Here is a 13,370-nt window from a genome sequence, read left to right as displayed (position 1 = left end):
TGCCTTGACCTGCAAATTCACCGGATCTCTCCCCGATAGAGCGTGTTTGGGACGAGTCTTTCTCATCACCAGATAACGTCCTTGACCTTGCGACAGAACTTGAGAGAATCTGGCATGACATCCCACAAGCCTTCCTTGCCCGTGTCAAAGGTTCTATTCGTCGTCAATGCTGTGCTGTTCTCACTGCCGATGGTGACCCCTGTCCCGTTTCTGTGCTCGTGACGTCATTATGATTCACTTTTCAATTGAAATTCTCCCGACATGTTATGGTCTCATGATCCCTCCACTAAGATTTGAAAGTACCTGTGACATTGTTAGCGTACTTATCAATTGGAATAATATTTTGACAATGCACAGTTTCTTTATGTGGCACTAGTCTTCAATAACTCATGTTTGTCTTAAGACTGTGTGCAGCTTCCCATAAACGCAGTTTCCAAATAAAGTTTGTCCAGACATCAAAATAGTGAATTTATTGTTGCTGTCTTGCAGCGTTTTATTAACAATGCGGGGTTTCATTTTCTTGCTAGTGTATATGAAACGCTTTCTCGGAAACTGATGATCAGTTTGATTGAGCTGCGGATTAGGTCACAGGTGTTCAAGTTACTCCACCTTTATCCTTTTCACATTTACACATGCAAGTAGACATCGAGCATATCTATCACATCACCGAATGCATAGCGTTTTAGATATGCAAAGTCAATTCCTCTTCCCATTGTCCACCAAGACTGAATTCCTGGGTGTGGAAGTTCTCCAAACGAAATGCACGAGACACAGCAACTGATATTCTGGTAGTGGCATATCCCGGCCTGGGGGTACCCACTTCACCAAATTCACTCACCCAATTTGTATAATAAAGCAATTCACTCAAGATAATCGTAATTCACATACGACTTTACGACTGTCGTAGCGCCACGATGGCTTTGAGGAGAGGGACTTTGTGATGTGGCTCGAAATAGACCAGACAACCAACTGATGTAACAGACAACCAACATATGGACCAAACAACCACAAAGCTTTGCATATGAACGCTCATTTGGTGAACACATTATTGCCCTGGAAAAGCAAAGATTCTGCTTCATGCCTTCTCAGTTCAATTTTTTTCTGTCGTGTATACAGTTATTCATAATTATGTTTGAATAGCATATGAATGATACTCCAGAAATGCTGACGGTGGGGGTAGCCTTGAGATTAAAGTGTTCGTTAGTAACGCTGAAGACACGAGTGTGATTCCTCACATTGGTACATTATGGAGAGGCCATCTCTGGTGTCCCCTACTGTGATATTAATCATATACATCATGCAATATGGAGTATAATTTATACCTCCTGTCACCTCCACTTTCAGTCTCTGTTCCGGAACAATAGGAATACACAATGGTTTCCTAACGCTATAAATGTCAACGTGTCCTTTGACTAAGCTTGGTTGTCACTCAACATACTTGAGAGTAATTTCTTACGGATAAGGTTGTGAAATCGCAAACTGTTACATTGACACATCAATTTAAATCATGTTACTCAATCCTAACAATGTTACGTATTCCATGCATAACATTTGCAACTATCTGCAGAAACCTCCTATATAACTTACAGAGAAACAGCTGTAGGTCATCCTTCATCGAGCAGATTCTCAAGGTAAATTAGCTTTTTTCCCGTTTTACAAAAGGATACTACCACCAAAATTATTGAGATGATGAGGTATTCTTACTTTTAATCTGTGGTTTACGAAGATCCAAAGTCCGAAAGTTAGGTAAAGTTGAAATATAAAACTTCATGGATTGCAACTTTGTGTTTGTTACGTTCAGCGAAGTTTGGGTGTAGATTTCTTACGTCATCAGACCGTTACTCCGGACTTCAGAGTTTTTGTGATTCTCCAACTTCTAGAATGCCCATGAAACGAAAGTAAGGTAGTTTGATCTAGCGTTGTTTTTTACCAATTCCTGAGTTTATACCATGATATTACAGCTTGATACGGGAGGAAACCACTGTACATTCCATGCTTCTGTTGTCTGTTTACCTTGTCTCCATCCTGCCACTTTGGTTAAAACATAAATCATCACTACAATCTACAGTTTGACTTCACGGGGCCAACATTTCATGCTAAGTACAATGTTCCATACTTCTGATTGTGCTTACCGTGTCTCTATTCTGTCACTTTGGTTAATTTGAAATCATCACTACGATCTACAGTTTGGCTTTGTGAGGGCAATATGTTATTGTAAGTACAGTTTTCCATATTTCTGATTGTGCTTACGTTGTCTCCATTCTGTCACTTTGGCTAATCTAAAACAACACTACAATCTGCGGTTGACTTCACAGCTGCAGTATCTAAACAAGTTTTCTGCATCAACAAATATATTGTAAGTACAGTGTCCCATACTTATGTCGTGTGTTTACCTTGTCTCCATTCTGTCACTTGGGTTAATCTAAAACATCACTACAATCTACAGTTTGACTTCACAGGGGCAATATCTTATTGTAAGTACACCGTTCCATAGTTCTGATTGTGTTACCTTATCTCCTGTCACTTTGGTTAACCATAAAGCATAACTGATGTTAAACGGAGCCCCGTAAACACACACAGGTATCGACACAGCCGCAAAGTTATAATCACATAAAGGATACCCAGTGGTCTTTATTTCGAAACTACCGCACCTATCATATCAGAGTACTTTCAGTAGCAACCAATTCCTTTCACTGGTTTTAAGCCTCGAACTTCAAATAACTAGTACCCGTGAAGACCTGGGTTACCACTGGTCTTCTTTAACCCGTCCTTGTCGTCAGACTGAGTGCAGCTTGCCATAAACGGAAGTTTCGAAATAAAGTATGTCCAGACATCAAAATAGTACATTTATTGTTGCTGTCTTGCAGTGTTTTATCATTGTAAACATGACACGATGGAGGGTAGAGGAGTCAAATGAGATCGGATTGCATTCCGCAATGATCACCTTCAAAGCTGGATCTCGTTGATCTTCAATAAACCCTGTTTGTAAGAGGCGTCTAACGGATCGAAAGACCAGGCGCGGTTGACACATGCCATTGGTTCCAGTTTGCATTGATCGATGCTCATGCTGTTGATCACAGGATTGTCTGGTCCAAACTCGATTATTTACTCCATATAGCTGAAATATATCTGACAACGGCGTTAAACAGCAATCCGACAGCAGCAGATAATTGGTGAATTGGTGTATAACAATTCATTTCTATTTTAGAAGAGTTCTTTAATGATTATGGAGTCGTATGATATCTGACCAGGTCCTCTATAAGGCTTATCTTTTTAATTAGGCTTCCTCAAGGATGAACAAAATGGTTCATTCTTGAAAATACGCAAAAACGTTTTTGTTGTTTTCCGGGAGGGATTGAAAATCCAAAACTCTGTCTCCAAAGTCCCGCACATTCCCTTCACAACAGCAGGCTGGTTCTGTCTTTAAACGTAGCCCTAGTACTGGGCAATAATGTCATGGACGAGGTCTACCATAAACTCATCGAAGTCAGCTAAGCAGTAGGTTGAGTACGGGGCGCTGCATTCTCTGGTCTCAAGGCTATAATTGACTGAAGTATCCATGAGATATTGCAACCGTTCGGTACCATGCAGACCTACAATCACTCGCCTTAGGGCTGAGTTAAAAACCGAGTCAATTGACATCAACCCTGATGCGACTGAACAACTATTTCTCAGTCATCCTCCCCATGATGATGATGAAAATGGGTTCGATTATTTAGTAAGGGTATAACACAGTGTCGTGAAGCACAATTTGTAATTCCTCTCTGACGAGCCCTCTCTGCGATCCGCCCGCCTTTCAAGTAGTACAAGTTTGGTTCACCATCATCGATGCTGATTCGGTTGACGTGGTACATTTTCATGGACCATATCGGATTGGTGGCACGTTTTCTGCTGCCTCCCTCGTATTCACCCGTATGGTACAGGTACCTCACGCTTACTCTGTCTGGTAATGTTTTCTCCAACTGACACGCTTGCATGATTGCAGGCCAGGTCAAACAACTGTGTTTGTAGATGCAATCTAAGGCTTAAGCAACTTCATTTGAATCTTTGGTTGTCAACGGTTCAGATTCCGTGTTGTGGCTGGCGACGTCAACGACGGTCAGTCCATGGCCCTGTCGTGCGGTAGAAACAGTAGGTCGGCTTGATGGACGTGTTTCCGCATTGAAAATTCGAATTTTCTTCTCTGGATGGTCTGAGTCGATGGCAGTTAAACTTGCCAGACAGCTTGTTTCTCTTCGGAAACTCGAGGCGACTTGCGGAATGGCAGCCACATTTTTCCAGTATCCGTGTTGGATAGATGTGTAATAGGTGTTTCATCATATATGCATGTTGGATTTTTTTACTTTAATATTACAGTGTCAATACTTACAGTGTATCGTGCGTACGTCGATGGCAATCACCAGTTTCGTGTCCATGGACGACAGTGATTTAATTTATTGAGGATGGTCCTGTAGATCTTGTGTCCATCACTTTCCAAACTGTTCATTTGGAGTTTGAATGTTTATCCTTGAACAAGGCTTTTCTCAAATTTTCCATTGTCGTGTGAAACACAGAGTTGTTCATGAACTTATACAGCTGTAGTCGCTCATGGCCTGTTCTTGCAACTTGGTGTTCAATCGGATGAAAGGCTCCATCGCTGCGATAGTGCACGATGTATTCTTTTCTTGTTCATCAAGTTTGGTATGAGTCTTTCTACGTTAGCGAGCCCGGTTTTCTCCACAAATGTCACTCATATTCAGACATCCTCTTCGACTTCACCATCAACTGTTTGTGAGCGAGCGGATAACTGTGGTACTATCCGTGTAATTCTGCTTGGTAGTCCATGTCCACTTTGAGTATGTATCCTTTGTTTGAAACCAACACAATGCTTGTGAAGTCAACGTCAGAAACCTATTCAAATCCACCGGTGGGTAGATGCTGATTCATGGCTGATGCATGGCCTACTGGGGTCGAGGTAAAGAATGTAATTCATGGGTCGTAACCATTTATGTACTTGTTGCTGGCCTTCACGTACTGTTTAGGGGTCATGGAAACCCTAACTAACAGCCATTTCTCGACGAATCGTAGCCGTGAACAGTTTCACCTTCACGTCAGTCTTTTACAACAAGGAGTTCCAAGAGACATGGGGTACGAGAAATAACATTCAGGATACAGGTACTTTTTCAAGCACGTTTCTACTGAATATCTCGAACATGTGGACGAGTATGCCGGTAATGATCTGGGATGATGGCTTAGTCAGTCAAGTTGTTGTAAAAGCAGTTGGTGGGAGGTAATCACATTTCATCGAACCTCTACCATCCGTCCACGTATTCGTAGGGGTAGATGCCCTTCCTCGGTGTCGGTGTACCTTTGACATTAACCAGGCTGTCTAGACAGAACAGCGGGAACTGAGCGCTGTCTATGAATTTCAGACCGCCCAACAAGAAGGAGATGTATTTTTCCACGGTATTAGGTTACCGTCGACATTACCGTCGCGATGATCTACATGGTCAAGTGAAAATCGCAACTGCAAAGATTGTGAAGCAGGATTGGATTTTGATTGTTTTGGGATTGATTTTGAGCTTTATGTTGCACGCGATTGAAGGAAGACCAGCTTTTGAGATTACTCAGTATTCAAGATGTCAAGCCTCCCACAGTGAAAGTGCTCAAAGTCCAAGCAAAGGATCATTGGCTGAGAGGTTATTCCAGTGTGAGGAAAGCTGAGATGCTTCAACTGTTGGAGGAACATAAACCCGTTAAACTACAATTCGTGCCAACAAAGCGCATGGTCAGTAAGTATTTGAGAGGCTGGCAGATTACAAACTCATTGGCAAACTCATGGATATCAACGACATCAAACCAGCATTCAAACAGCCCCCTGAGGCCACAACCCACAGAGGGAGAATTAATGTCGCTGTATTTTGCTGGTGGACTGTTGTTCTCCCATGTGATTGTGGTCGACGTCACTCTCCCAGAGAGTGTTTTGGTGCCAAAGTAATTTAGTGGAGAACGGCAGGCTTTAAACCTCAGTAACAGAGCTGTGCAACTCTGAAACCTTGATCGTACTCAACAGTCATTAAAGTAAGCCAGAGGGGACCTGAAGACTGAGTGTTTAAAATAAGCCGAAAAATTGCATCTGGGCTCTGTCGATACCATCGCAAAGGGAGTTTGGAACTAGTTTTATGACGTCTGAGCTCCGTCAATATTATCGAAAAGTGATTCGTGAACAATTTTCATGACTTTGAAAATGTTGTCTATCGCTTTGAAAATGTTTGTTGCCTATTTATCTCAAATAAAGGTCTAATAAAATACAAACACGATGCACTTAGGTAGTCTCAAACATGATTTGGTTCATCACTGAAGAAGCCTTATTTTTTACAAGAAAAACATTAAGCCTCATACAGGGAACTGTCAGTTATCATAATACTCATGGAAATACATTTTGTGCTGTGGTGGATTAGCGGTGGTCAGGGGCTGGAGAAGCAGGAGAGAGCAATATCCAGCGTACTTGTGTCGTTTTAACCAGCACCAAAGGCATCGTTGTATTCAACGCTGATGTAATTTGTCTTACACTATACACAGTTGCACATTTCCTTGTCCCAAATTCGTGCTTTTTTTCAGTTCAGTTTTTAAACTCAAAATCATGATTACATCCTTCCATATGTGAATTATACCTGTACCAAATTCTAATGTGTTTCTGTAGGTATTGGTTGAACCTATTCCAGAACCAGAGGGGACAATGCTGAGACTCTTCCTTCTTTTATCATGTGCTGTGACTGGCTTTTTAGGTAGGTTAAGAAACATCTGAAACACTTCCTTCCACTTTACGAAGAACATTCTGATGTAAATATTCTTAATATTTATTAATATTCTTAATATTCTTAATAATATTCTTAATATTTCTCACCCAGCCTCTCCACATTTCTGCGACTCCAATTCCTGTTCCTCTCCTGTCTCTCAACATTAGTCTATGATTCTCATGACAAGCCCCGTACTGTTTTGCTTCCTGTTTCTCTGTAGCCTCTACCCTTTCCTAACGCTCCTTCCAGCCTGTACTCCACGACTCCTTCCCGTCTGTACATCATGTCTCCGCTTCCTGTCTCCCTCTGTCCCCAAGATCCTTTCTCGTCTCTACTTTCGGTAACACCTTCCTGTCTGTATTTCATGTCTCTCTCTCCTCAGTTCGTCTTCTTGACTGTCAAAGGCTGCTCAGATACCAATGATTAAAAAAAATACAGAAAACCGTCATTGAATTTGTTTAATCTGAATCACCGATTCTATTCTACAGGTGCCTGTCCTGATGGATATCAACCGATATCTACCTCCATCTGCTACAAAATCATATATACCCCCACCAGTGCCTCATATGACTTAATTTGTACGTTTAACAGGGTAGCATACCCTGTTTTGATCGTGAGTGAGGGAGTCAGTGAGGGAGTGAACATGGTTTTACATCGCTTTCACCAATATTCCAGCAATATCACGGCGAGAGACACATTATACCCGGATCGTTGTCGTGACGACCGAACACTTTAACCACCAAGCTGTACTATATTGTTCATGATATATTGCTAAAATAATTATATATCTAAAAAAGTATCAATACTTTAATCCTCACAATGACACGAGGGATGTGATTCTGGGTGGTAAGCTAAGTGGTTAAAGCGGTTGCCTTGTCCGAGATACCCTGATTAACCCCGATAAATTGCACTACTATAAAAGGTTTACAATTTCATTTACCACACCGTAAAACTCTGAGGACATTTCCTTTCTCACTGACACATAGTTGTAACAACTATTCCTATACCAAGGGAGAATAAAAGGCAGTAGATTATTCCTGCTTTACCCAAAGGTGATACAGATCTCAGGTGTTTGGCACTTTGGTGAAAATCCAGATCATAGGTATACTGCTGGCAGGTACTGTTCCATAACTGAATGGAACCGGGATTCAAACTTAGGTTTCTGGTGTACTCAAGGGACGTAATTCACAGCTAATTGTCACGCCTTTGGCGGCTGGGGCCCATCGTGCTACAGTCCTCAGGGGTTTTAATCTTTCATTCAGACGAGTTCGATGAAGAAAGAAATTGTTTAGAAAAGTCTACCGTTACACTCATTACATAGATATATAGGTAGTCTATGCAATGAGAGGATCGGTAGAATATTCTTCAATTTCGTCGTGGATTTCGTTCAATGTTTTTAACATTAATCTGTTGAGCTTGTTCTTGTTTCCTTGTGTGCATTTTGTAGATACTTGTCCTGAAGGATACACGGAGATTAAGAATCCTAAGATGTGTTTCCACGTCAGTGAAATCGATGACGCAAGGAGCTACCAATCAGCTGTGGATCAGTGTCGGAAGATAGTAGATGGGCGTCTTGTCGACCTGGACACGCCAGAGAAGTATGGCGTCGTCACTGGGTACCTGGCTGCGCTGGGAGACAAAGCATGGGACGCGGGTAAGAGATTTACCCTCCTACCAAAGTGGGAAAAACGTCAACTCAAAGGGAGAGAGACAGTGACTGAAAAGCAAGACATGGTGGAGTGCATGCTATTGCTAGTTTGTTAACACCGCTGTCGGCTACATTTCATCCAAGCTCCAGTCACGTCGTTTTGTTCATGTCTCCGTAAAACGTACAGGTACAGTTTTAACTGTCCTCCAAGCTCTGAATGGGCACCCAGCCGGATTAAGGATGTGTTTTGGGGTTACTTTTGTTTGTTTGTTTGTTTGTTTTTAACCTTTTCGTGCCACTGTTTCATTGTGGATTCTAGATTTTGTGCATCACGAATCTGGTCATCGTCATCATCATTTCAAGACAGCCGTCCAACATCACATTACAATGTCATGACGAGGATCCAGGTTCGATTTTCCATATGAGCACGACGTCTTATGCCGCGTTGGACAATATTCCAAAGTATCACGGTGAGGAATGGCGTTCATTGTACCGAAGTGCGGAATAGAAGCAGGCAATCCACAAGGCTACCCCATCAGCCCTGTTGCATCACAAGGATATGTCCTTACATGTGTGACGATGCTGTTAACACTGAAGGCAGCTGGGCAAATAAAGTATGTCCAGGCATCAAAAGAAATGTCAATTTTTTCTTCAGCTCATTCGAGTTTCTCGATAACTATGTATTACATGTATATTCAAAAGGAGTATATTCAGAAGGAGTGACTGAAAATAATGTCAAAATGTTCGTACGGAACTGGTTGTTTGGATGAAGGCTGGTTCTACAGAACTAAAGCTGAACAGCAAAAGGTTCAACATGCTGATCACATTCAATTTGAAGTAGAAATGTTTCCGCTTTATTTGAACCAGGACATCATCAAGCGGATTGTCACGTTCACAAATATTTATGGAAGGAAGTTCATGTTTCAGATAGGTAGCCAGAGACAATGGAAGGACACAAATGAAGAGGAAGAGGCTCTAAATGGGATACTCATAACAAGTGGTTTCCCGAAACAAAACACAATGAGCAGTAGGATGATTTGGAGCAAGCAGCATGGTACCCCTATCATCAATGCGACGATGTCGTGCAATAGGTTTGAACAGATGGTGGCTGCCCTACGTTTCGATAATAAAGACACGAGGAGTGTTGGGCGTGAAAAGGACAAGCTTGCACCTGTGATTGAAGTGTGGGATATATTTGGACAAACTGTCGAAGCATTTCAGTTGAGGTAAAAATGTCACAGTTCCTCGTCCAGTATATACCAATGAAACCATATACATATGGCATCAAGCTGTTCTGGATTGTCGATTCAGCAAATTATTATCCCTTAAAATGCCGACTCGACCTGGAAAGGACGACCGTACTACCCAGGTCGGTCTAGGCCGTCAGGTCACTCTAGATCTGTGGAGACCATTCTTTGGATCTAACAGGAACATATCAGCAGACATTTTTTTCGCAGATCGTGATCTTGGGGGGAACTGCTGTCAGAAGGTCTGATCCTTGTTGGAACAGTCAGACAACGCTTCCTCCCTCCTGAGTTTACAGCCAAGAAATCCATTCCACTCTATGAATGTTTTCTCGGATTGCTTGGCAAGCTCACCATTGTTTCATACAGAGGCAGCAAGTCAAAGAGTGTGACTCTGCTGAGCACCATGCAACCAGACTGATGACATTGAGGACTGACATAAGAAAAGCACAGAAATCGTCACGTACTACAACAGAACAAAAGGAGGCGTAGACACTATGGATGAGATGTTGTACGGATACACATGCACGTGGAGGAAAAGGCGGTGGCATGTTGTGTTCTTCCTGAACATGATTGACATTGCTTACATTTGCATGGACAGTGAAGTTTCCGGCATGGAAGGTGTCTGCAAAACGCCGGAGACTATTGTTCCTCCAGACAATCTCAGAAACACTGATGCTCCCACAAATAGAGAGACGGTCACAGACATCAATTCCCAAACAGCTTCAGATGGATGCCGCCAGCTACTTGAAAGCAGGTACTAGTTCTTCTGCTGGTCCTTCCATCCCTAGAATGAGACGAAGCTGTTGCATCTGCAGTTCGAAGGACAGAAGAAGAGAGCAGATTTGTAGTCTGTGTAACAAAATGTGTGTAAGGAACACAGTTCTCAGATGACAGTGTGCAAGGGCTGTCAGTAGACAATTACTCGTGTGGTGAAGATAGCGATTGCAGACAACTGAGTCTATACTCCTACTATTTGATGAGACGATTTGCTGTTTGCAGAAACAAGAAACATTTCACTAAGCTATGTCAATCATTTTCATTTTTTTAAATATAACCATGAACAAATGGAATAGTTTTATTTTCAGACGTCAGTCAAGAAGTGAATAAATCATTCCTGTTTTTGATGAGTAGCTGTGTTTATTCATTGATGTATCAAAGCTTTTAGGGGCAGTGTCTTGCAGATGTCACAGGTAGGAGGGGGGTTCTCCAAGTGATGTCCACCATCTCTTGTAGTGTCACGAGGTAGCACCGAAAGCAAACAAACGTAAAGTGTTAAAAATTGAGAACAGTTTCAGCTGAATTAGTGAAATTGTAGCAATAATAGAGTGGAATAATGTTATGAATATTCAACTTCTGTATTCATTGCATATTCACAGGTTATTCAACTTTTGTCCTACCATATATAAGAATGTCAATCTCTGATAGGCCCACGTGACCCTGGACAAATCACCGTGTACAACGCCCACTAGGCGAATACATCTTTCGAGGGTAAACAGATAATTTATACACTGCTCCCTGCAAAAAGCATGAGCCCACGGTAGTCACGTGATGTAAACATTTGGTAACATAAATTCGTTGCAGCGATACGATTCTTTCTGTGGTGCTGCAAAACATGTAACAATCCCAGAGGAATTGTAAGGCACAAAATATGCGTCTGTCCAGTGTATCATTAGACAAAACATCTTAAGCTTATTGTTGTAACATATAAACTAATTGATTTCTGGATTATAATGTTTCTTTTCAAAGATATATGAGAACATTTCAGAGATTAGATAACAGTGTGAACGTGTATTTTATCTTGAATATATTACAATCTACAGTTTGTAAAATATTTTGAAGAAAATAGATGGAATACTCACCTAAGAATGATAGATTTTGTCTTCAGGGCATCCAAGGTAAATGAGTTTTGCATCACGGGGAGTACATACGGTAAACACATATTTAGTGTGCGGCAACGAAACTGCGAAGACAGAGAGCCTCTAAGGCCCATGCAATGGGTTGGTAGATAAATAGGTTATGGGGGGAGGGTTACTACAACATTCTACCAATCATTTCTACCAAACATTGACGTTCTGTGATATATGTTTTAAATATCTGGGATTTTCATACGACTAACGGCCACACGTCCACTTGATTCTCAACGTGCTATTTCATTTTTTTCAGGTTCAAAGAACTACCAAGTATGGATTGGTTTGAAACGAAGCTCGTCGTCTGAGTTTAAATGGAATACGGGATCCACAAATGTGCCTGTTTGGGGGAAAGACGAGCCGGACAACGGTCCAGGGGAGGACTGTGGTCAGCTGGACCGATTGGGCATCAGTGACATAAGCTGTCACTACCCGCGTCGATACGTCTGCGAGATCCCCTCCTAACAGCGTTCACAACGTCTCAGCACACGTGTGTATCGACCATCACTCGAAAGCCATACAATATTGAACAATGTGTAACCGAAGCATTCAAACAATAAATGCGCACATCGATCACTTGATTGTCTGGTTTGGTTTTAGTCCTCCGTTACTATCTAATCGTCAGAGAGAGAGAGAAAGCATGGCGCATGTACAGATATGCACAGATGGGCAATAATCAAGACAGTGTCAATCCACTGTCCAGGTAATGTGGAATCTCTAATTACAATCACATGATTGTGATGACACCAGCAACAAACTGTTACCACTTGGAGGAGTACAAAGTGCACTTAATAATCAGAGGCGAGAATGGTTCAGTGATGAATCAACCAACGACACGTTTCGTCTTTCTTGGTTGCCACGTGTCATCGTATCCCAACTGCGTAGATTGATGCTCATGCTGTTGATCACAGAATTGCCTGGTTCAGACTCGATTAGTGATACTTCCTTTACATCGCTGCAATCCAGTAACAGATCGTATTTGTTTACGTATGGAAGTAAAATATGCACACGAGTCACATGTGGTGTATTTGTGGTCTAGTCAGTTTTACAAATACATCTACTGAAAATGTTACTTGTTATTGATTTTTCTGTCGTGAGAACCTGGTCGTTTACTATGACAGGACACTCCCTCGGCCATTTCTAGCGCTATTGTTTATTAGAGTACAGTCACATGACTGGAAGATATTGACTCGTGGACCTGTCAATCACAGCACAAAGGCGCAGTTCATCAGTCGTGTGTGGTGGGGGTCGTATCAAAACAAAATGTTCTTGTTGAAGCTGCATCAAGGAAAGGTCGGCTGACTTTCATATCGCAGTGTTCAGCTCTGGAGTGAGTGGTTGAGTTTAGTTTTACACTGCACTCAGCAATATTCCAGCTATGTGGCGGTGGTCTGTAAATAATCGAGTCTGGACCACACAATTCAGTGATGAACAACATGAGCATCAGTCTGCGCAATTAGGAACCGATAACATGTGTCAACCAAGTTAGCAAACCTGACCACCCGATCCCGTTAGTCGCCTTTTGTGGCAAGCATAGTAGCCTTTTATGGCAAGCGTGGGTTGCTGAAGGCCTATTCTACCCGGGGACCGTCATGGGTACCCAGGGGAGATTTGAAAATCAGAACCTGAGGGAATCTAGACTCGCCAATTTAGGACTTAGCTTTTAGCAATATTTCAGCAATATCACGGTGGGTGACACCAAAAATGGACTTCACACATGGTACCCATGTGGAGAATAGAACCAGGGCTTTTGGCGCGATGAGAGAACACTTTAACCACTTGGCTACCC

At 42.0% G+C, this 13,370-nt stretch overlaps 1 protein-coding gene across 1 annotated transcript; it reads left to right on the top strand.

Annotated features, from left to right (window-relative positions):
- Positions 1-1,611: 1,611 nt before the first annotated feature.
- Positions 1,612-12,157, top strand: LOC137280212 (uncharacterized). Its single transcript, XM_067811868.1, has 5 exons — positions 1,612-1,631; positions 6,683-6,767; positions 7,268-7,357; positions 8,227-8,433; positions 11,838-12,157. Exons 2-5 carry the CDS (start codon positions 6,719-6,721, stop codon positions 12,044-12,046), a joined length of 555 nt encoding a protein of 184 aa, XP_067667969.1. The 5' UTR covers positions 1,612-1,631; positions 6,683-6,718; the 3' UTR covers positions 12,047-12,157.
- The last annotated feature ends 1,213 nt before the right edge of the window (positions 12,158-13,370 follow it).

This window comes from Haliotis asinina, chromosome 1 (assembly GCF_037392515.1).
Source record: "Haliotis asinina isolate JCU_RB_2024 chromosome 1, JCU_Hal_asi_v2, whole genome shotgun sequence".
NCBI classification, from domain to species: Eukaryota; Metazoa; Mollusca; class Gastropoda; order Lepetellida; family Haliotidae; genus Haliotis; species Haliotis asinina.
This window is presented reverse-complemented; position numbering and strand designations above follow the sequence as displayed.

Bases quoted from the DNA above. Each gene is read 5' to 3' on its own strand.
- LOC137280212 (XM_067811868.1), top strand. From the start codon at position 6,719: ATGCTGAGACTCTTCCTTCTTTTATCATGTGCTGTGACTGGCTTTTTA. The intron at 7,358-8,226 runs GTACGTTTAACA...TGCATTTTGTAG, and splicing joins TGCCTCATATGACTTAATTT to ATACTTGTCCTGAAGGATAC. The intron at 8,434-11,837 runs GTAAGAGATTTA...CATTTTTTTCAG, and splicing joins AGACAAAGCATGGGACGCGG to GTTCAAAGAACTACCAAGTA.